General features: G+C 45.2%; 1 protein-coding gene and 1 pseudogene across 1 annotated transcript in view; both read left to right on the top strand.

Moving 5' to 3' along the window:
* Window positions 1–1461: 1461 nt before the first annotated feature.
* LOC134574876 (zinc finger protein 724-like) overlaps window positions 1462–23669 on the top strand; it is a 45417-nt gene continuing 23209 nt past the window's right edge. The window contains exons 1-5 of the mRNA XM_063433924.1: window positions 1462–1747; window positions 2174–2433; window positions 3194–3292; window positions 18757–18927; window positions 20576–20665. Of these exons, the coding sequence (XP_063289994.1) occupies window positions 1462–1747; window positions 2174–2433; window positions 3194–3292; window positions 18757–18927; window positions 20576–20665 (906 nt within the window). The remainder of the gene's footprint in view (window positions 1748–2173; window positions 2434–3193; window positions 3293–18756; window positions 18928–20575; window positions 20666–23669) is intronic.
* The window catches only part of LOC134575164 (zinc finger protein 23-like), a 97869-nt pseudogene continuing 93098 nt past the window's right edge, over window positions 18899–23669 (top strand).

The following is a 23669-nucleotide window of genomic DNA, read 5'->3' as shown; positions in this document are numbered from 1 at the left end:
AAAGCGGCACGCAACAAATTGAGGGCAGAGTGTCCAAGGCCTGTTGTGCCTAACATAGTTTGTGACACTCCCGAGGTAGACCCCAAGATGACCCAATTCCTTACCAAGCTAGGCTGGAATCCCCGTAAAGGGCTCGAATCCGCCTTAAAATCCTGCCAGGATAAGCACCTGGACATATTTGGCCCATTGGCTAAACTATTTGATTTGGCGGAAGACGCCAGAGCGGAAAACCGCATGGTTGACCCTGAAGACCTCCGTGGTTGGGTCCAGAGAGCAATCTGTATTGCAGGGAATGTTAACACCTCATTATCAATTGAGAGACGTAAGGCTATCTTATTTAAGATAGAGCCCAAATTGGCTAACCTCGCCCTAACAGAAGCCGGTAGGGACGCCCAAGGCCTCCTCTTCGGCGATTCCTTTATAAAAGACCTGGGTCGATTTGTTGGGGCATTTACTGCACTGGATAAGGCTCAATCCTCTATGAGGCGAGTTTTCCAGGGACGGGTCTCTACCAGGGCCGGCAGATCCAGGAGCCGTCTGTCCGGCCGGAACTATTTCCAATCCCGTGGCACGGGACGAGGCTCCTTTCACCAACGCTCCCAATACCAGGAGGCTAACACCCGCCCCTCCTTCTTCCCATCTCGAGGACGCCCGTGGCGATCTAGAGGCTTCCGAGGACAATCTGGTTCGAGACGACCCTACGGTGAGTTACCTCAAGCCTCATGTTTTTTCTCATGTTTGTGTAGGGGGCAGACTCCAAATTTTTTGCCAGCTTGGTCACAAATTACCTCAGACCGCTGGGTACTGACTACCATTCGAGGGTTTCACATAGAACTGATAGACAACTTCGTACACATTCCCCCTCCTCGACCGATCTGCTTTTCACTCCAGGATCGCAGACGGATCGACATGGAGCTTTCCACCCTTCTTACCAAAGGGGCTATAGAGAAAGCACCTCCCGAACCCACAGGGGTCGTAAGCAATATTTTCCTGGTGGAAAAGAAAGGCGGACAGTTGAGGCCCGTCATAAATCTGCGCCCCCTCAATGCCATAGTCCGATACCGCCATTTCAAAATGGAAGGTATTCACCTACTACGGGACCTTCTCCTTCACGGAGACTGGCTGGCAAAGCTAGACCTCAGGGATGCATACCTGACGGTGCCGATTGCCTCGGACTCCCGAGACCTCCTACGCTTCCAATGGCAACACGAGACTTGGCGGTTTACATGCCTACCCTTCGGCCTCTCCTCAGCACCGTGGTGCTTCACAAAGCTACTACGCCCTGTGATGGCATGGCTACGCAGCCGGGGAGTTCGTCTAATTGTATACTTAGACGACATACTCCTTATGGCTCAAGATCGCTCCACTCTCCTTGCCCACCTACGGCTGGCCATAAACCTCCTTTCCCGCTTGGGCTTCGTTATCAATTGGGAAAAGTCATGCCTAACCCCCGCCACGCGGATGGAATTCCTAGGATTCCTCGTGGACTCAGGGGAGGCGACTCTGAGCCTGCCAAGGTCCAAGATACTCGCCATACGCAAGGAGTTACGCAGATCACTGGTACGGCCCCAACTCACCCTGCGACAGCTGGCACGGCTCATTGGCCTACTGGCCTCATCTATACAGGCAGTGTTCCCGGGCCCACTACACTACCGGGCACTGCAACGACTGAAGATCGCACACCTGAGAGCCGGTGCATCCTACGCAGACCAGGTGTCACTGGACACCGAAACGAAAGACGAACTGCGTTGGTGGATTCTCAACCTGTCCGCATGGAACGGCAAGGCGATCTTCGGCCCGCAACCGGAATTCACAATCGACTCCGATGCAAGCCTCCACGGATGGGGGCCCCATTGCGACGGGATTTCTACAGGAGGCCGTTGGTCGGCAGCCGAATCACGGCTACACATCAACGCACTGGAACTTCTGGCAGGCTCCTTCGCCATCCGCAGCTTCGTGAGGGACAGAGCCCTGACTTGCATCCGTCTGCGCATGGACAACGTCTCAGCGGTGAGATATGTCAACCACCTGGGGGGTACACAGTCAGCAGTGTTGGCCACCCTGGCGAAGGACTTTTGGGAATTCTGCCTGGAACGGAACCTGATGGTCCACGCGGAGTATCTACCTGGTCTCCACAACGTCCAAGCAGACTGGGGGTCACGTTATCTTTCAGACTCCAGCGACTGGAAGTTGGACACGGAGGCGTTCTCCAGTTTATCGTCTCTCTGGGGTCCCTTTTCTATCGACCTCTTCGCTTCCCGTCTCAACACCCAGCTATCTCGATTCTTCAGCTGGAGACCAGACCCGATGGCGGAGGCAGTAGACGCCTTCCTTCAAGACTGGAGCGGGGACCTCCTATATGCCTTTCCACTGTTTTCCATGATTCCACGCTCCCTCCTCCAGACCCGCAGACACCGGGCAGAATTAGTCATGGTGACCCCATCCTGGGAAACCCAGTCATGGTTCCCCCAAATTCTCGAGATGACGATGGACTACCCACGGCTCCTACCGTCACGCCACAATCTATTGCTAGACCCGATGGGACGGTGCCACCCGCTCTGGTTGGACGGCTCCCTCCCACTCCTGGCATGGCGGATCTCCGGGGACCCTGGGAAATCCAAGGAGTTTCGGACATGACTAGACGCCTGTTGGCGGAAGCATGGGCCCCAGGAACTAGACGAGCTTATGGGTCAGCTTGGCGAGCTTGGACTAGCTGGTGCATGGCTAGGGACGCGGATCCCATTTCGGCCCCTGTAACCATGGTCCTGCAATTTTTGACGTCCCTCTTCGAGGCGGGGTAATTATCTCATTGGTACAGCAGTGTATGATGGGTAGTCTGTTTGTAAACTCAGTACCCCATGTAGTCCTCTACTGGACAAACCCTGCAATGTGACTTGGGAAACCCCTTACATTTGTAACCACATAAATACTGTGCCTGTGATTAAAACCTCAGTTGACCTCCAAGCTATGTGTCGTCTAGTTCCTGGGAGGAAGGGATTGTAACTACGCTACCTGGATTTTACCTACTTTGTACCTGCTTTATTCTGTCTGCCAGCGGATATACCGTGGATAATACTACTACTCCGCTACACACACTGTCTCTATACAGGGCACTTTTTAGATTTTATTGTATTTTTTTTTTAACTTTGTTTTTTCTTGCATATTTATCTTTATGCATAATAAATCAATCTAGTCCTACTCCGGCTTCCTCCACTTCTGCTTCCAAAGAAGGGTTGGTGCCCTCTTTACAGGCAGTATTACCCAGAGCCAGGTTCTGTTGGCTCTGGAGAAGGTAAGTGTGATGGACCGCTGGCACTCCGACTGAGTACCTCCGCCAATCGATGCTCCTAGCGCTTGCCAAGGACTCCAAGCACTCCACCAGACACCATAAGTACTGCAGACCCCACTTCCAGCGATGCAGCTGCGCTGGGTTCTTGCCGTCCTCCACCTACCCTGGACCCAAGACCAGGATCCAGCTTCCAGTGGGTAGACCTCTCCTACTCCAGAGAGCGTAGCAGGAACAAGAGCTTATACTCAGGGGAGTATTGTGATTATAGCAATCCCCAAGAGTGTAGTTATCCCATCCCCCAAACATGAGCCAAGACTTCATGAAGGGGTAAAGCAGATCTGTTTATTGAGTGCAATAAACATATTTTCAGGCCAGAGGCACACCCCCTGGACCTGATGGTAAACTGGGACAAAACCACACAAACCAATAGGAACAATAATTATCACTGTAACACTCCCACATACAGTCAGTAAGCCCTCCCCTCTGCCTGTGATATAATGAAGCTAGCTATTGAAATAACCTAATTATCCACAGGCAGAAAATATCAATTTTTCTCCAAAGTCCAGAAACACTCCAAAAACATTACATATCCCCATAATCCATGGATAGCCCTGACCTGGGTGAACAACATATCCAAAAATCACCCAGATCAGAGCAGGGGTTCCCGAATTCCATGAAAGTCACATTTGATTGACCGCAAGCGTGGCTTTCATGCCCAAAATAGTTCCACAGATTTGGCCTGTGCGGCCGGTCTATCTTCTCATTCCCATAATGTATAAATTGCACGAACGGATCCGTGCAGCTTATAGTAGCCGATTTTAGTTCCAGGCGTTCGATGACAAAACACAGCTGAGCGCATTCGGCTAAACAAAATGGCCGCCGCCACGTGTTCGTTCATACGAACACCAGCCATCCAGCCATTTGTCAGTTAAGCTGCGGTTAACCACAGCTTCTGTGTGGTTAATGAGCAGCACACTCCACATGCAGGGTGGTCGGCTGTTCGCCAGTTTGTAAACTCCATTTACCGAACCACATAGAGAAAAAGGCACAAACAAGCCTTTTTACAGTCTTGTACCACAGTTTTAGCCATGGGCCATAGTCACAGGGCAAGAGGCTGGCAAGCAGGCCTCTCCAAGTACAAGTGGCGAGGTTACTTTTGCCACAGTAAGCACTTATTTACATTTGAAATTGAGTTATTGCTCATATGTTATAATATATTACACCATAAGCGGTTTGTTTATTCTTTTATCTTCTGAGGATATTAACTGGGACCACTCAAGGATCAAGTGCCACCAGGCGGCACATACGCTGATGTGATTTGAGCCTGTCCATCTAGAGGCTCTAATGCATGTGAGTTTACATCTCATAAGTCTCCTCTCTATTTCCATGTATCCATCACAGATTTATGCTATGTGATTCTTTCTCCTTTCTCCCCCATTGATGTTAATAATAGCTGTTCCAGAGTTGATGTTAATAATGGCTGTTCCATGTCGATGTTTATGGCTGTTTCAGGTTTGATGTTAATGGCTGTTCCAGACTTGATGTTAATGGCTGTTCTGTATAAATATGTAGAAGAAAGCAGAAACAAAGGAAACCTCTAATAGTGCAATATGTCAGTTCAAATGAAGCACAGACAACATAGACAACACTCGGCTTTTCCTCCCAGGATCCTCTACCAAAAAAATACAATATTCTAAAACACTCCAAAAATACACATTGCCTGGGCGGTCAGAGCTTACAATCCAAATTACTCTTTGAAGCTGGGACTAGACATGTGCAATTTGTTTCGTCCCAAATGTCAATTCGGACAAACTTTGGGCAATTCGGACATTCGGATACTTCTGAATGTCTGAATTGCCGAAGTTCCAAAATTGCAATATTTCCGAAGTGCCGAAGTTCCGAAGCACAGCATTGCTGAAGTACTAATATACCCAGTGGAAGAATGAAGAATGTTACACTGTATAGCAGTTTAAATAAAAACTATACAAACATAGCCAGGATTCAGCTGTAAGCATTTGAAACACAACAATCAAGTAACACACATTGATTAAGTAACCAATCAGAGAGTTAGGAGTGAAATTACACAGCGTGGGAAAATTCCAAAGAACTTTCCCACGCTGTGTAAAATGACACAGTGCACTCTGATTGGGTGGATTTCAAGCCCACCAATCCAGAGTGCTGTGACAGGTAAATGTAGAGACTTACCTGTCAGTCTCTTCATTTACCTGTCAAAGCACTCTGATTGGATGGCTTAAACCCACCAATCAGAGTGCTCTAAGCCTAATTGAAGGGCGGGGGAAGCCTTCCCCCGCCCTGCAGAGCTCAGTCTGCGCAGAGCCCTCCATGGGTGAAGAAGGATTATTTTTTTATGCGCTCGTTTTTTTTTTTTTTTTTTTTTTATTGCGTCGGTTATTATGGTTTTTTATTTGGCCTTTTTGGGGGCTGAAAAAAGAAGATTATAGAAGAAAGAAAACATTGAATGGTAAGTTATTATTTTTTTTTTTAACAGGTTCTTAGTTAAAGGTCCCCCCCTCATTATTTTAAGTGTGAGGGGGGTAGGTAGGGGGATCATTTTTTGGGGGGGACAGGAGGGGGTGACTAGGGGTTTGGGGACCCCTAGTCACCTGGGGGGGACATTTTTTTTAGGGCCCCCACCCGCCGCTCAGGGGTGGGGGCGGGGGGGGGAGGACAATAGGTCCTCCCCTTATTAGTATTTAGGGCCCCCACCCACCGCTCAGGGGTGGGGTCCGGGGGGGAGGACATTAGGTCCCCCCCTCTTATTTTACTGTAGGGCCCCCACCCACCGCTCAGGGTACTTTTTGTAATTTTTTTTTTTTAACAGTTTTTTTTAACACTGTTTAATAGACATGCCCCTACTCGCGGTATAGCGAGTAGGGGCATAATTTACTAATACTAAGTAATCTTTACTTAGTATTAGTAAATTTGGCTGAAAGACCAATTTAGGTCTTTCAGCCTTTTAGTAGATAGCTCCCTAATAACGTGGGAATTAGGGAGTTATCTACTTATTCATTCCTGTCATTACACTGACTGGCTAAGTAACTTACATTTTATATGAATGTATGTTACTTGATTGTTGTAAGTGTTGCAAATGCTTACAGGTGAATCCTGGCTATGTTTGTATACTTTTTATTTAAAATTGTAAACAATGTAACCTTCTTCTTTCACTGGGTAAGTATATTAGTACTTAGGCAATACTGTGCTTCGGATCTTCGGCACTTTGACACTTCGGAACTTTGTGTCATGGAGTAACACTTCCGGGTTCGGCACTCAGCGGTGAGGAGCCGGACCCCACCCCCCTCTGACACTGCTCTGACGGTATTTAGGGAGACTGGGCCAGAGAGAGGGTGCTTGGTGATTGATTGTGTGAGCTGCCTCCGCGAGACCGCGGGCTCCACAGGCTCAGCTACTGGGAACTGCTTCCACCAGACTTACCTCTCCACAAGCTCAGACAAGCCCTTCCAGCCTTTGAGCAAATGCAAGGATTGCTGCATGCCATAAAGGATTACTGGAGAACGGATACTTTGCTACTTTACAATTGGACCATATCTCTGAACTATTGGAGGACTACCCATATTAACCTTAAGTATATCTTTCAGCTATTGTCTACAATATCATTTATTAATTAAGTAATGCTTGCTTACTCAAACCTTCATTGCTTCAAGTTACTAATCTCATGAAGGAAAACTCCCATCATGCTTATTCACTATGAACTGTTTCTTGCTTTGCAAATATCCTTAGCTACTTGATTATTGTTCCTATTGAAGATTATTCTCATGAACTAATGTTACTTAATGCATCTCTGAAAAAATAATGAACTTTGTGTTGTTGATTACTTGCACTTCTTCTTATTGGATTATTGCCTAAATGCAATTCATTTAAGTTTAACACTTATTAAAACTTCGGTTGAATCAAGTTACCAGTGATTCTCTCTTTTCTTAAAGCTACAGTATTGATACTTAATGATTCTCCATTTCTTCACTATTGTAATTAGGGAGATTACAAGCTGCAGTTGAGTTCCAATCCAAATCACCCCTAGTAGCGTAACAGATCAGGAAAGCTGCAGGGTCCACTCCACGAACTCCAAGGGCCTATGGCCATACTGTCAGGGTGGCGGTCCGGAATCCGGACACAGTGTCCAGGTGGCGGAGCAGGACTGGGACCCAGTATGCCTGATGTTCAGAGTAGGAGTCACAGTGTGGAGGGGGATTAGCAGGGTAACCGCACGCCCCCTGGTGTTGAGCACCAGCGTTTGTGCAGCCACATACCAAGACCCTGAATCAGCTTCAGCGGATACCAGGAACTAGGACCATGGAAATTAAGCAGACCTCCCAGGAGCTAAATAGGGAGGCTCTGCAGCAGGATTGTATCCAGTATTAGAAACAAGGCAAGACTAGAGATAGGCACCAAACATGAAGACAAGACAGAACTAGGAGAACCCAGAACCAGAGAAGGATAGTAAGCTAAACCCAGAACATATACACAAGACATGAGGAAAACATGAACATAACATGGGCATGACTGGACAGGACTGTACATGGACTGGGTATACAAACTAAAACAAGACAAGATAACATAGGCAAAACAAGAGGAGAAATAACTAAGTGCTACATATGGAAACTATGGGGATTTAGTCACACTATATGATCATACATTGCATAAGCCTGCCAACAACGCCAATGTACCCCATATCTGGCAGGTCCTACACTGCCTAATGTATGTTAAAACAACCAAAAGACATATATAGCACTTACCTGCAAGAAAGGGCAGAAGCCTTGAGGAGCTGCCTGCAGGAACACTGAAACAGAGTGAATGAAGGAAAACAAACGGGTGTGGCAACATAAAACAAACATTTAAATGAAACCTGGAGACTGGGAATCCCAGGGATGGATTACAGGAATGAACCCAGAAATCCCAGCATAAAGAAAACCAGACATAGAATGGAAAACCAAAAACCAAGAAAAACTAAACAAGAATTGTAACAAGAGTACTGGATACTAGAAGCCAAGGCCAGACATCTCCACAGAACAGAGCAGGACGTGACACTTCGGCAACTTCGGGACCTCGGCACTTCGGACATTCGGAAGTACCCGAATGTCCGAATTGCCCGAAATTCATCCGAATTCATATTCGGACCGAAACAAATTGCACATGTCTACCGACCGCACAGCCTGATTCTCTGGAACTGTTTTGGGCATGAAAATGTGCTTGTGGTCGGTCAAAAGTGACTTATATCTATCTCCCAAACGGCTGAACGGATTCGAATGATTTTTGGGTATGTTTGTATTTGAAATCTGCCGATTAACAATATGTGACTATTGGATATTAATATTGGATGTATAGTTTTAGAGTTATGAAAGTTGGGTAAAAGTATGTTTTAAACTGTACGGCTAATTGTGTTACCTCTCAGGCTAAGGGGAGGAGATGTGTGGGATGTAACCATTGTGTGATTGGGTCATTCATAATTGTCTGTGGATATCTCCCTTGCATGGGAGAATTGCATAAAAGCAGAGTGTGTGTTCTACTTCACCCTCAATTTGGAGTGCCGTCTCTTATTGAGGGAATCTGCTACAAGGGATTGCTATGCTAGTCATACTCTCTTGCTATACTTGTAAGAGCTTGTTCCTGTCTTGCTCTCTGAAGGAGTCTACGGTGGTTAATGGTGTCGGCTGGAGTGCTTGGAGCCCTCAGGAAGCGCTAGGAGCATCCTTCAACGGAGGTACCCAGTCGGGGTCCCAGGTGATCCGTTACAAAGGGGTTAAAGAATACGTGTGTTTTATAAGACGGGCTAAATCGAGCGCGTGTCTCATTGTGAATGATACCGAGTGTCTGTTGCGTAGTAACCTAGAAATCTCAACCTTTTCAGTTATTATGCTGTGAAATATTGGGTCTTTTTGTCTGCAGTAAATCTTTATTTAAATTTTCTCCTTGACCCCACCTTGTCACCAGTGGCGTACACACCACCCATGGTATCCCGGTGAAAAAATTGATCCGTGCCTCCCCCCCCCACGCGCTTTCTCTGCGTGGGCCGGGGCGGCAACACATGGTGGCGGGCACCTGTGTAACGGCACCCCCAGGCACACAAGGTTTTAAACAGCCGTTTAGAGGATATTCCCTTCCAGATACACAGGCAGCTACTGCAAGCACCAATCTCCCGAACAGGAAACACACAAATTCTCCAACTCCCAAACTGGAACCATACGAATGCTGTAAACAGCCAAACAGGAAAAACCATACGAACAGTTTACACTCCTGGCAGTCGAACTATAACAGCATACAATCAAATCCCCCCAAGTATGAGACGACACTTCGTTTTGAGGGTCAAGCAGTGATCTGTTTAATCTGGGCTACCTGCCTGGTATTTATGCAGGTTTCCCACCAGGTGGACACATAGGGAACCTGGTGGGACACTGGGACACAAACTGGACAGTAACCAATCAGGACAGTTTAACCTTAACCACTCCCATATTCACATTGTAATCCCTCCTCTCTATCCTGGAGATAATTGGGAAGTAATCCAATTATCTCCAAGGACAGAGGCAAAACTCCATTAGCCACATGTTAGTAAAAAGACATAAAATTACACAGTGTTACAATTACTACATAAAACATATACATTCAACATATCCCCAGATAGCTTAGATATGAGCACACATTATTACCGAATGGCGCTCAGATCACATTCATACAGTTCAATCACCATGGAGCCAAAGTCTTTCACATAGCATTTTGTTACACGAATGGGCTCCATAGCATAGCTATCTGGGGTAACACTGCTCACATAGGGAAAGTACCGAACGGACAGCGTTCGTATGAATTGCAGGAGAAGGGAGGTCGGCGGCTCAGCGGTGTTCGTGCAAATAAGTGTCCGTTTTGAGTTCCATAGATTTGGAGCTGAACACCGCTGGCCGTTCGGGAGTTTAAGATGGCTGCTGCCACGTGTTCGTTAACCGCAGCTTCTGGGAGGTAAATCACTGGCACACTCCTTGCCCAGGTGGTCCCCCCATTTGTGCGTTGGTTCGGTAGATTCAATCTACCTAACGCCCAGGCAGAAAGGCACAAACAAGCCTTTCTAAAGGGGAAAAGAACAGCGTTTAACATGGGGCCCTAGTCCAGAGGGAGCAGGCAAGCAACCAGGCTTCTCCAGTGCCCAGTGGCGAGGTTGGTTCCGCCACAACCTGCGACCGCGGTATGTATGTACACCAGTGCATGCAGATACACATACACTTAAAGGAACACTACAGTCACCCAGATCACATCAGCTCAATGAAGTGGTCTGGGTGCCAGGTCCCTCTAGTTTTAACCCTGCAGCTCTAAACATAGCAGTTTCAGAGAAACTGCTATGTTTCACTGAGGGTTACCCAGCCTCTAGTGGCTATCTCACTGACAGCCGCTAGAGGCGCTTCCGCGATTCTCACTGTGAAAATCACAGTGAGAAGATGCTGGGCGTCCACAGGAAAGCATTGAGTAATGCTTTCCTATGGGTGGCTTGAATGCGCGCGCATGCGCATTTGGAGCTGAAAGGCGGATTGGAGCAGAGGGGTTTTAAACACACACACACACCCTCACGAACAGACGCATACACACTAGCTAACAGACACACACACTCACTGACAAACACACACTCACTAACAGACACCAAACAGACTCACTAACATTCACACACAAACTAACACACTCAGTAACAGACACACACAGTAACACACTCACTGACACACACACACTGACACACAAACTAACACACACTGATACTCACTAGCAGACACACACAAACTAACTAACACACAACACACACAGTAACACACACACAAAAACTAACACACTCACTGACACTCACTAGCAGCCACACACACAGTAACATACACACTGACACAAAAACTAACACTAACACACACACACATACACTCTAATACTAACACACACACGTTTTTTTAAAAATGTGATCCCCCAGCCTCGCTGCCTTTGGGAGTGCTGAGGGGATTCCCTGGGGTCCAGTGGTGCAGCCCAGCGGCTGGTCCTGTGGGCGCGCGAGGGAGCACTCTCCCCTGAGCGCTCTCTGCCCAGCTCCCTCGCGCGCTGGTTACTGATGCCGGAGCCGGAATTACATCATGTTAATTTTTTATGTATTTAGTACTTTTACATATTTCTGAGTAAAGTGTAATTTATAAAGTGCTTTTTCATGCTCTGATCTTGTCACTGCTGTCAGTGTAATCGTGTTGTACCTTTGCACTTAAGGCTTATTGACAAAGATCATGGGGTTATGACATAATATCCTACTTGCATTTTCCATCAACAGACTTAGTATTTGAGCAAGCGTGAGTAAGAGAGAAGGCTCAGTGTCAGGAGAGTCACAGGCTGCAGTAGCAGAGTCTCTCAGTGTCAGGAGAGTCACAGGCTGCAGTCACAGAGTCTCACAGTGTCAGGAGAGTCACAGCCTGCAGTCACAGTCTCTCAATGTCAGGAGAGTCACAGGCTGCAGTCACAGAGTCTCTCAGTGTCAGGAGAGTCACAGGCTGCAGTAGCAGAGTCTCTCAGTGTCAGGAGAGTCACAGCCTGCAGTCACAGAGTCTCTCAGTGTCAGGAGAGTCACCGCATCTCTCAGTGTTAGGAGAGTCACAGGCTGCAGTCACAGAGTCTCTCAGTGTCAGGAGAGTCACCGCATCTCTCAGTGTCAGGAGAGTCACAGGCTGCAGTCATAGAGTCTCTCAGTGTCAGGAGAGTCACAGGCTGCAGTCATAGAGTCTCTCAGTGTCAGGAGAGTCACAGGCTGCAGTCATAGAGTCTCTCAGTGTCAGGAGAGTCACAGGCTGCAGTCACAGAGTCTCTCAGTGTCAGGAGAGTCACATATATATATATATAGTATATACCCTTAAAGTGGAACAAACGTGCACCAAACGGTGAATAACATATATAGGATAATTTACCTATATGTATCTCCCACAATGTAGATAAAAAGGACTCCTCCCAGTCCTCACAGAGAATACAAACAGAAAAAGTATATCTACAGAGGGAAAAATGGGACAACTCTTAGAATAGTATGTCAAAACCAGTAAATATTTCTAATTCAAGGTTACACTCACACTAGTAGGTTGATTGTAGGCATGTCAAAATTTATAAGGATAATGTAGAGCTGATGTAGATGTTTCAAACTCCAAGAGAGGGCATGTGGGAAACAAAACATATAAATAGCAATAAGTGCAGATTTTAAAGACCATCCACTGCGCTTAGATTAAATAACACTTACAAGCTTGAAGTGATGTTCAGGCATATAATGGTCTCAAGATGCTGTTATTCCAATGATGGAAATTTACTGCTTAATGATGGTATCAAAAATGTATTAAATATAACAAAATCAATATAATTAAAGAATTAAAATAAAATCAGATGTGGATCCCACAGGGGCCCAACCCTACGCGTTTCGTCCGGTAATCCGGACTTCCTCAGGGGTAATGTCTGTTAAGTCCTCCGTGTAAAGGCAATCTGATGGTTCTTCACTGTCTGCTGGCCCCTCCTCTTTCTGCCCGTGGACCAATCCGGTGTTGTAAGTCGCGGCTGTGTCTTATCGCTCCAAAATTAGATGACGTCATACGTTCATACGGATGGACGTATGCGTGTGCGTTCCATCTGTATGAGGACTTATACAGTTCTTGCGGCTCATTGCTCGCATTGAGTTGATTCATTCATCTTGTATTAGCTCATAATTGGAAACAATATTACAACAAAAGACAAAATATTACAAGAAGTTAAAACCAAAAGGTATTAATGTTTCAAACATTCCTTTAGACATGCTCTACCAATATTATAATGACATCATTCCTTAAATCATTGAGATATTATTATTACTATTATAAAGATTCATACTTTCAGAAGGATTTGCTAAGAATAGAGAGATGTATTTCAAGAATGAACATAAAAAAGACATACAATTCAAAGAGAGGTTAAATACAATCTATAATATAAGCTCAAAAAGGTAAAAAAGCAGTTAGATGATAAACCCCAAAAACATAAGAATATATATAAATATATATAAAAATATATAAAAAAAAAAGTTAATTCATATAAAAGTACTATATTAAAAAACACACTAAATCAAAATCTACGTTCAAGCCTCTAGGTGGCAAAGTTTTAAGTTTATGGATCCAGAATCCTTCTCTTTTCCTTAATTTTAACATAATGTCACCCCCTCTTTCGTCTAAAAGTACCTGTTCTATAACTATAAAATTAAGATTCTAACCTTGGCTTTTCTACCTGTTCTCACCACAACCACATGATATCAGGTACACAACATGTGAGGAAGAACATGATGAGCAGCCATTCATTCTAAAAGTTTCACCTGTTTGGGTACTTTTAAATTCTTTAAAAGTTTTATAGGAGTGTCCACATGCTTTGCAGTTACCACAAGCATTTATTTTGTTAATATGATCTTTATTTCGAAAAGTGCTAGGTGCCAAAATGTTCTTAAAATTATTCCCTCTTTTAAAAATTGTTTTCGGGAAATCTGGGATCTTACGTTTCAAAAAGTCATCCTCTAAAAGCAATTTCCAATGTTTCTTAAGGATTCGTTGTAAATCAAAGGCTCTGGAGTTGTATTTAGTATTAAATGCATATTCGAAACTTGAGTTTCCTTTTTCTTGTCTATTATTCTGGAGCAAAGTGTCTCTCTTTACTGACAACTTCTATGATCTCTTTGTTTAAGAATTTCTCACAGTAACCTTTCTCTAAAAAGCTATCTTTAAGAACACCTGTTTGTTTAAAATACATATTTACATTTGTGCAGTTCCTCCTTGGAACCCCAGTCAACCACGTAGGATGGTGACTGCTGCTTTTATCTATATAACTGTTGGTGTCTGTAGTTTTGAAAAAAGTTTTTGTTTTAATCAGTGAGTCTTCTATATAAAAAAGTGAGATCCAAAAAATCTATTTCTTTCTTTCCAAAATTGGGGGTAAATTTAAGAGACATATCATTAGTGTTGATAAAATTAATAAAATCTTCCAATGAGGAGTCTGACCCATGCCAAATAATTAAAATGTCATCAATGTACCTTCTCCATAGCACCAAGTTCGCGCCAAAAGGATTATTGTTCCATATAGTCTTATTTTCCCAGTAATCCATAAAAATGTTAGCATAACTTGCCGCGAACGTGGTGCCCATGGCCGTCCCATTGATTTGGAGGTAAAACTTCCCATTAACCCCTTAAGGACACATGACATGTGTGACATGCCATGATTCCCTTTTATTCCAGAAGTTTGGTCCTTAAGGGGTTAAAACCAAAGAAATTGTGGGTTAAAATGAATTCAATAGATTGTAATAAAAATTCTCCAAAAAGTGGATCAATCTCTTTATCCTTGATGAGGTTCAATCTAACTGCCTCTATACCTTTCGAATGGTCAATAATAGTGTATAGTGAAGCCACATCTAGCCACATCTAGGAGTTTGAAACATCTACATCAGCTCTACATTATCCTCATAAATTTTGACATGCCTACAATCAACCTACTAGTGTGAGTGTAACCTTGAATTAGAAATATTTACTGGTTTTGACATACTATTATATGAGTTGTCCCATTTTTCCCTCTGTAGATATATTTTTTCTGTTTGTATTCAGGAGAGTCACAGCCTGCAGTCGCAGAGTCTCTCAGTGTCAGAAGAGTCACAGGCTGGTGTTTTCAGCCGATATGCAGTGCTTGGCTGGCTCAAATTTAATGCAGAAAAAAATAAAAGCCCTTAACCAGCCCCGTGTGTTTAATTTATTGTGTGTTCCCAGGGCCGGTGCATGGATTTTTGGGTACACAGGCGAAGATGATGTTGGCGACCCCCCCCTTCCCAAACAGCATCTTCACATGTGTGCCTCTCAACCTGCCTTTGGTTTCTTATCCCTTTTTAACATGTCTTACCCACTTTAGTGTAGCTTATCCCCTATTTTTCCCCATTGTGTCGTACACTGCCATGTATGCATCTTCTCCATGTGGAGATTGTAGTGAAGGTTACCTTTCTGAGAGTGGTGGAAGTGCCGCCCAGCTGTCCTGCGTGATACCTGACTTTTGTAACATGTCGATAAACGTCGCTCACGGTAATGATGATGTCGATGTGCGTGTGACGTCACGCAAAAGACGCACACGGATATTTTGGGGTCAAAGGTCAGGTACGGCCAATCGGATTTGCAGGAGGGTTATTTAAACACATTTTTCCTTCCACTCATTGCCCTGTCGTGGTTTCCCTTTGCTGGTTATCTGAGAGTGTGTTCCTGATCGTATTATTTCTGTTTTTTGACTTTTGCTTCCTTTTGACTTCCCTGGTTTCCGGTATCCTTGACTTTTGGCTTTCCCTCATCATTGTGTCTCGAAGTGCTCCCTCGCCGTCCGGCCGCCCGCCAAGCAGTGCCGCCCGATCGCCCAGCAGCCACTGGACCACCAGGGAGGAAGAGACACCCCACCTCCCCAGCATTCCCAAAGGTAAGGAGGCTGGGGGGAGGGGGGGTGTTAAATAAAAAAAAAAATGTGTTAAAAATAAATGTAAAAAAATGTGTTAAAAAAAAATAAAAAAAAATGTGTTAATGTGGGTGAGTGTGTGTCTGTGTCTGTTATTGTGTGTGTCAGTGTGTCTGTCTGTTAGTGTTTGTGTCTGTTAGTGTGTGTGTGTGTGTCTGTTAGTGTGTGTGTCAGTGTGTGTGTCTGTTAGTGTTTGTGTTTGTTAGTGTGTGTGCCAGTGTGTGTGTCTGTTAGTGTGTGTGTGTCTGTTAGTGTGTGTGTGTCTGTTAGTGTGTGTGTGTCTGTTAGTGTGTGTTTGCCTGTGAGTGTGTGTGTATGTTAGTGAGTGTGTGTGTATGTTAGTGAGTGTGTGTGTATGTTAGTGAGTGTGTGTTTCTGCTAGTGAGTGTGTGTCTGTTAGTGTGTGTCTGTTAGTGAGTGTGTTTGTCTGTTACTGAGTGTGAGTGAGTCTGTTAGTGTGTGTGTGTTTCTGTTAGCTAGTGTATGCGTATCTGTCAGTGAATGTGTGTGTATTTAGAATGCGGGGCGGGGGGAAAGGTTGGGTGGGGGTGGCGCGGGGCGGAGGGGGGGCGCCTGAGTTTTGTCCTGCCTAGGGCAGCACAAAACCAGGATACACCACTGGACATACACCTCCTTTGTGTATCTCTTACAACCCCTCTTTGTGTGTCTTACTCCCCCAGCCACTTTGTGTCTTTTACTCTTTCCAGCTCCTTTGTGTTTATCTCCCCCCAGCCCCTCTGTGTCTCCTTTTCCTCTTCTCCAGCCCCTCTGTTTCTCTTTTACCCCCAGACCCTTTTTATTTCAACCCCCAGGCCCTTCTGTGTGTCGCTTTCATCCCCAGCCCCTCTGTGCATCTTTCTCACTCCCATGCCCATCTGTGTGTCTTTCTCCCCACTCAGGCCCCCGTGTGTGCCACTCTCCCCTCCATGTCCCTTAGTGTTCCTCTCCCCTCCATGTCCATTAGTGGTCCACTCCCATCCCTGTCCATTAGTGGTCTTCTTCCCTGTCCCTTAGTGTTCCACTCCCCTCCCTCCCCTGTTCTTTAGTGTTCCTTCCCCCTGTCCATTAGTGTTCCTCTCTCAACACCCCTTGGTCCCCGGTGTGTCTTACCTTTTCTTGTAGCACGGCGGACCGCGGTACAGGAGCTTCAGTTTCCTGTACCCAGCCGGACTGACAGGAAGTGCTCTCTCATTGAGCACTTCCTTTCAGTCCGGCTGGGTGCAGGAAACAGAAGTTCCTGTACAGTGGTGCGCACTGCTCCGCTCAGCCACGCTACACAGAGTGACAGGAAGGAGGGAGCGCTGTGCGCGCACAAAATACTGGCCAGCTGGCAACGCTAGTGTATTGCTGTCAGTGTCTTGCAGAATGTCAGTGTCTCTGTGTATGGCAGGCAGTCAGTGTCTCTGTGTATGGCATGCAGTCAGTGTCTGTGTATGGCAGGCAGGCAGTGTCTGTGTATGGCAGGCAGTGTCTCTGTATTGCAGGCAGGCAGGCAGTGTCTCTCTGTATGGCAGGCAGTCAGTGTCTCTGTGTATTGCAGGCAGTCAGTGTCTCTCTGTATGGCAGGCAGTCAGTGTCTCTGGTTATGGCAGGCAGGCAGTGTCTGTGTATGGCAGGCAGTGTCTCTGTATTGCAGGCAGGCAGGCAGTGTCTGTGTATGGCAGGCAGTGTCTCTGTATTGCAGGCAGGCAGGCAGTGTCTCTGTATGGCAGGCAGTGTCTCTGTATTGCAGGCAGGCAGGCAGTGTCTCTGTATTGCAGGCAGACAATGTCTCTGTATTGCAGGCAGACAATGTCTCTGTATTGCAGGTCGGTGTCTCTGTATTGCAGTCAGTCGGTGTCTCTGTATTGCAGTCAGTCTGTGTCTCTGTATTGCAGTCAGTCGGTGTCTCTGTATTGCAGTCAGTCTGTGTCTCTGTATTGCAGGCAGGCAATGTCTCTGTATTGCAGGCAGACAATGTCTCTGTATTGCAGTCAGTCTGTGTCTCTGTATTGCAGTCAGTCTGTGTCTCTGTATTGCAGGCAGGCAATGTCTCTGTATTGCAGTCAGTCGGTGTCTCTGTATTGCAGGCAGGCAATGTCTCTGTATTGCAGGCAGTCGGTGTCTCTGTATTGCAGTCAGTCGGTGTCTCTGTATTGCAGTCAGTCGGTGTCTCTGTATTGCAGGCAGGCAATGTCTCTGTATTGCAGTCAGTCGGTGTCTCTGTATTGCAGTCAGTCAGTGTCTCTGTTTTGCAGTCAGTCGGTGTCTCTGTATTGCAGTCAGTCGGTGTCTCTGTATTGCAGGCAGTCGGTGTCTCTGTATTGCAGGCAGTCGGTGTCTCTGTATTGCAGTCAGTCGGTGTCTCTGTATTGCAGTCAGTTTATGATGTATATAGGTGGGTGTAGAATCCAGCCTCCTGTCTATAATGAACCGTTCCAGACTCACTCACACTCCGTCCATGTGTTACACGTCTTCATGTTGTGACGGATAGAAATGAACGTAGGTAAAATGTCTATTTACTGTGCATACCTGCGCTCATGTGCTGTGTATACTTACCTTCCGCCTCCCTGCACTTCTGGGTTCACTGTGAAGTGCAGGGAGACGCATCTTCACTGAACCTGCCCCCTGTAAAAAATAAATAAAGTTAAATTAAAATCGCACCCCCCTTTACCTAGTTTAATATAAAAGTAACCCCTTCCCTGTAATCTGACTACAGTGATCAATTGGCAGGGATTACATTTTACTATGATCTGATTTTTTTTTTTTAAGCCCCCCTAACTAAACATTCAACGTTTTCATTAACCTGAACCTGTGTCTCGGTGTGATTTACTACAGCGGGCACGAATCTCACGTTAAAAATCTGGACAGGGGCAGATACTCAAACAAACACTTGGTTTGGTCTAAAACAATGTGACACACTGACTCTGCAGCTCTCTGTAACCAACAGAGCTCACACTCTGCCCATACTCTCTGCACAGATTCATAGAACTCCTGCCCTCATCCAAAATGGCCGCTCGGTGACAACCACTTCCTGTGACATCATATCAGTGAGAGCAGCCATTGTACTCCAGACACAGACCGGAAGTGGCTTCACTGAGGACATTGGAGAAAAGAGAGGGAGTGGATACAGGGCTGGGACACCCAGTGAGGTGGGTATTACAGTAACCATGGTAACAGTGTGTTTATATAGCAATATAGAGAGAGATAGAATAAATAACAATAATATAAGATACTCAGTATCGCTATATCGGTGTATAGATAGCAATATATAGAGATATAGGGATTATAGTAATATAAGATACTCAGTATGGCTATATCGGTGTATAGATAGCAATATATAGGGATTATAGTAATATAAGATACTCAGTATGGCTATATCGGGGTATAGATAGCAATATATAGAGATATAGGGATTATAGTAATATAAGATACTCAGTATGGCTATATCGGTGTATAGATAGCAATATATAGAGATATAGGGATTATAGTAATATAAGATACTCAGTATCGCTATATCGGTGTATAGATAGCAATATATAGAGATATAGGGATTATAGTAATATAAGATACTCAGTATCGCTATATCGGTGTATAGATAGCAATATATAGAGATATAGGGATTATAGTAATATAAGATACTCAGTATGGCTATATCGGGGTATAGATAGCAATATATAGAGATATAAGGATTATAGTAATATAAGATACTCAGTATGGCTATATCGGTGTATAGATAGCAATATATAGAGATATAGGGATTATAGTAATATAAGATACTCAGTATGGCTATATCGCTGTATAGATAGCAATATATAGAGATATAGGGATTATAGTAATATAAGATACTCAGTATCGCTATATCGGTGTATAGATAGCAATATATAGGGATTATAGTAATATAAGATACTCAGTATCGCTATATCGGTGTATAGATAGCAATATATAGGGATTATAGTAATATAAGATACTCAGTATCACTATATCGGTGTATAGATAGCAATATATAGAGATACAGGGATTATAGTAATATAAGATACTCAGTATCGCTATATCGGTGTATAGATAGCAATATATAGAGATATAGGGATTATAGTAATATAAGATACTCAGTATGGCTATATCGGGGTATAGATAGCAATATATAGAGATATAAGGATTATAGTAATATAAGATACTCAGTATGGCTATATCGGTGTATAGATAGCAATATATAGAGATATAGGGATTATAGTAATATAAGATACTCAGTATGGCTATATCGGTGTATAGATAGCAATATATAGGGATTATAGTAATATAAGATACTCAGAATGGCTATATCGGGGTATAGATAGCAATATATAGAGATATAAGGATTATAGTAATATAAGATACTCAGTATGGCTATATCGGTGTATAGATAGCAATATATAGAGATATAGGGATTATAGTAATATAAGATACTCAGTATGGCTATATCGGTGTATAGATAGCAATATATAGAGATATAGGGATTATAGTAATATAAGATACTCAGTATGGCTATATCGGTGTATAGATAGCAATATATAGAGAGATAGGGATTATAGTAATATAAGATACTCAGTATCACCCCATGTGTTTACCATTAAGGGTTAGTGTGTAGTGGTTTAGAAAATGAAAGCTCTTTGTCTCATTAGATATCTCACCTTTTAGATGACAGCAGCAAGATGATAAAGCTGTTATTTAAAATATGAATTGGGATTTGAGATTGTGTGCAAGTAATATGGTTTTAGCAATATGTGGATATGAATTTACTCACACATCTTTCATTGTCAGGGCTTCGTAATAATGAACAATAAGAGGCATTGGATGGATGAGAAAATCTTGGATCTGACCCTGGAGATCATCTGCCTGCTGACTGGAGAGGTGAGGGATTCTGGGTAATGTCATTATGGAGATCATCTACCTGCTGACTGGAGAGGTGAGGGATTCTGGGTAATGTCAGTATGGAGATCATCTACCTGCTAACTGGAGAGGTGAGGGATTCTGGGTAATGTCAGTATGGAGATCATCTACCTGCTGGCTGGAGAGGTGAGGGATTCTGGGTAATGTCAGTATGGAGATCATCTACCTGCTGACTGGAGAGGTGAGGGATTCTGGGTAATGTCACCATGGAGATCATCTACCTGCTGACTGGAGAGGTGAGGGATTCTGGGTAATGTCATTATGGAGATCATCTACCTGCTGACTGGAGAGGTGAGGGATTCTGGGTAATGTCAGTATGGAGATCATCTACCTGCTGACTGGAGAGGTGAGGGATTCTGGGTAATGTCATTATGGAGATCATCTACCTGCTGACTGGAGAGGTGAGGGATTCTGGGTAATGTCATTATGGAGATCATCTACCTGCTGACTGGAGAGGTGAGGGATTCTGGGTAATGTCAGTATGGAGATCATCTACCTGCTAACTGGAGAGGTGAGGGATTCTGGGTAATGTCAGTATGGAGATCATCTACCTGCTGGCTGGAGAGGTGAGGGATTCTGGGTAATGTCAGTATGGAGATCATCTACCTGCTGACTGGAGAGGTGAGGGATTCTGGGTAATGTCATTATGGAGATCATCTACCTGCTGACTGGAGAGGTGAGGGATTCTGGGTAATGTCAGTATGGAGATCATCTACCTGCTGACTGGAGAGGTGAGGGATTCTGGGTAATGTCAGTATGGAGATCATCTACCTGCTGTCTGGAGAGGTGAGGGATTCTGGGTAATGTCACCATGGAGATCATCTACCTGCTGGCTGGAGAGGTGAGGGATTCTGGGTAATGTCACCATGGAGATCATCTACCTGCTGACTGGAGAGGTGAGGGATTCTGGGTAATGTCAGTATGGAGATCATCTACCTGCTGGCTGGAGAGGTGAGGGATTCTGGGTAATGTCACCATGGAGATCGTCTACCTGCTGACTGGAGAGGTGAGGGATTCTGGGTAATGTCACCATGGAGATCATCTACCTGCTGACTGGAGAGGTGAGGGATTCTGGGTAATGTCAGTATGGAGATGATCTACCTGCTGACTGGAGAGGTGAGGGATTCTGGGTAATGTCACCATGGAGATCATCTACCTGCTGACTGGAGAGGTGAGGGATTCTAGGTAATGTCATTATGGAGATCATCTACCTGCTGACTGGAGAGGTGAGGGATTCTGGGTAATGTCATTATGGAGATCATCTACCTGCTGACTGGAGAGGTGAGGGATTCTGGGTAATGTCATTATGGAGATCATCTACCTGCTGGCTGGAGAGGTGAGGGATTCTGGGTAATGTCACCATGGAGATCATCTACCTGCTGACTCTAGAGGTGAGGGATTCTGGGTAATGTCAGTATGGAGATCATCTACCTGCTGACTGGAGAGGTGAGGGATTCTGGGTAATGTCACCATGGAGATCATCTACCTGCTGACTGGAGAGCTGAGGGATTCTGGGTAATGTCAATATGGAGATCATCTACCTGCTGACTGGAGAGGTGAGGGATTCTGGGTAATGTCAGTATGGAGATCTGTAACGGAACGCAGTATATTAGTCCACGATATCCGTTGGTATCCTCAGGAAATCCACAGTCAAGACAGAAAGCACGGCAATATTCCCCATCCTCCCAATAACCGGACGAAACACAGTTTGGGAGTCAACTAACTCGCTTTATTCACAGACTTCCATATTTATGCAGTTCCCCTTGCAAGGGGTTTCCTTACAGCTGTTACAGGGGATTTCTCCCATCAGGCATTGTAATTATCCCAACAGGCATTGCTACACGAGAGGGATACTCCCACTAAAATGGACGATTAAGTGGATTATCCCCTCGTGGAGCAAAACCGACAATTTATACAGAAATCCATATTTTATACATTTTTGCTCGCTTTTAGACGAATGACCGTTCGGTAGATAGCTGGGGTCGGCGGGCACATTTAGTGAGAATACCGCTCTGATCCCAGCTACTCTAACCGAACGCCGCACAAAATACATTAAAACATTGAGTTCGGTTTAAAAGTACCGAACCTCTATGGGGAACAGAATGTGCCGAACGCGGAACTCCCGAACGCTCTAGAAGTCCAGCGGTGTTCGGATCATCGAGTAACCGTTTTCAGTTCCAGGCTCTCGACGACCGAACACCGCTGCAGAGACAAAGGATCCAAGATGGCCGACCGCCGCATGGTCGGTAGCAGGACGGCGGCCACCTAGGAGAGCCCTTAATTACCGATTGCAACATTGTTGCAATCGGTTAATTGGTGCCACACGACTTGTGAATGTGTGGTCTACCTGGGGAGCCCGCATTCGTACGGCGAACGGCTGGGATAGCCGTGTTTCGTCGAACGAATGCTTTGTATGCTGGCAGCGTACGGCTGCCAGCATGCGAACGGCCATAACACAGCACTTATACAGGTAAGGACATACAGTATACATTCAGCCTATGGACAACCTGCAATACATATAGTCCCGAAGTGGCTAGGTTTGCCACAATGCTCCCCCAGAACCAAGCCGGCATACACAGTCTGATCCCAACGGATCGGCTTGGGGATGTCCGGGGGAGTACTCACAGATCACTTCTCTAGTTCAGTCTGTCTGGATAACCCGTCAGCGTTACCGTTTTGTTTTCCTGGCCGGTAGTGGATGGTAAAGTCAAAGGGCTGCAGCGCCAAACTCCAGCGCAACAGCCGGGCGTTGTCCCCAGATACACGGTTTAGCCACACCAACGGGTTGTGATCTGTGAGTAAGGAGAAAGGTTGTCCATACAAATACGGCTGTAACTTTTTAAGGGCCCACACCACGGCCAGGCATTCCTTCTCAATAGCGGCGTAGCTCACTTCACGGGGTAACAACTTGCGGCTTAAGTAGGCTACGGGATGTTCTCCGCCATCGGCTCCCACTTGACTCAGC

Source organism: Pelobates fuscus, chromosome 10 (genome assembly GCF_036172605.1).
Source record: "Pelobates fuscus isolate aPelFus1 chromosome 10, aPelFus1.pri, whole genome shotgun sequence".
NCBI classification, from domain to species: domain Eukaryota; kingdom Metazoa; phylum Chordata; class Amphibia; order Anura; family Pelobatidae; genus Pelobates; species Pelobates fuscus.
Note: the sequence above shows the minus strand (reverse complement) of the source record. Positions and strands in the feature narration are given on the sequence as shown.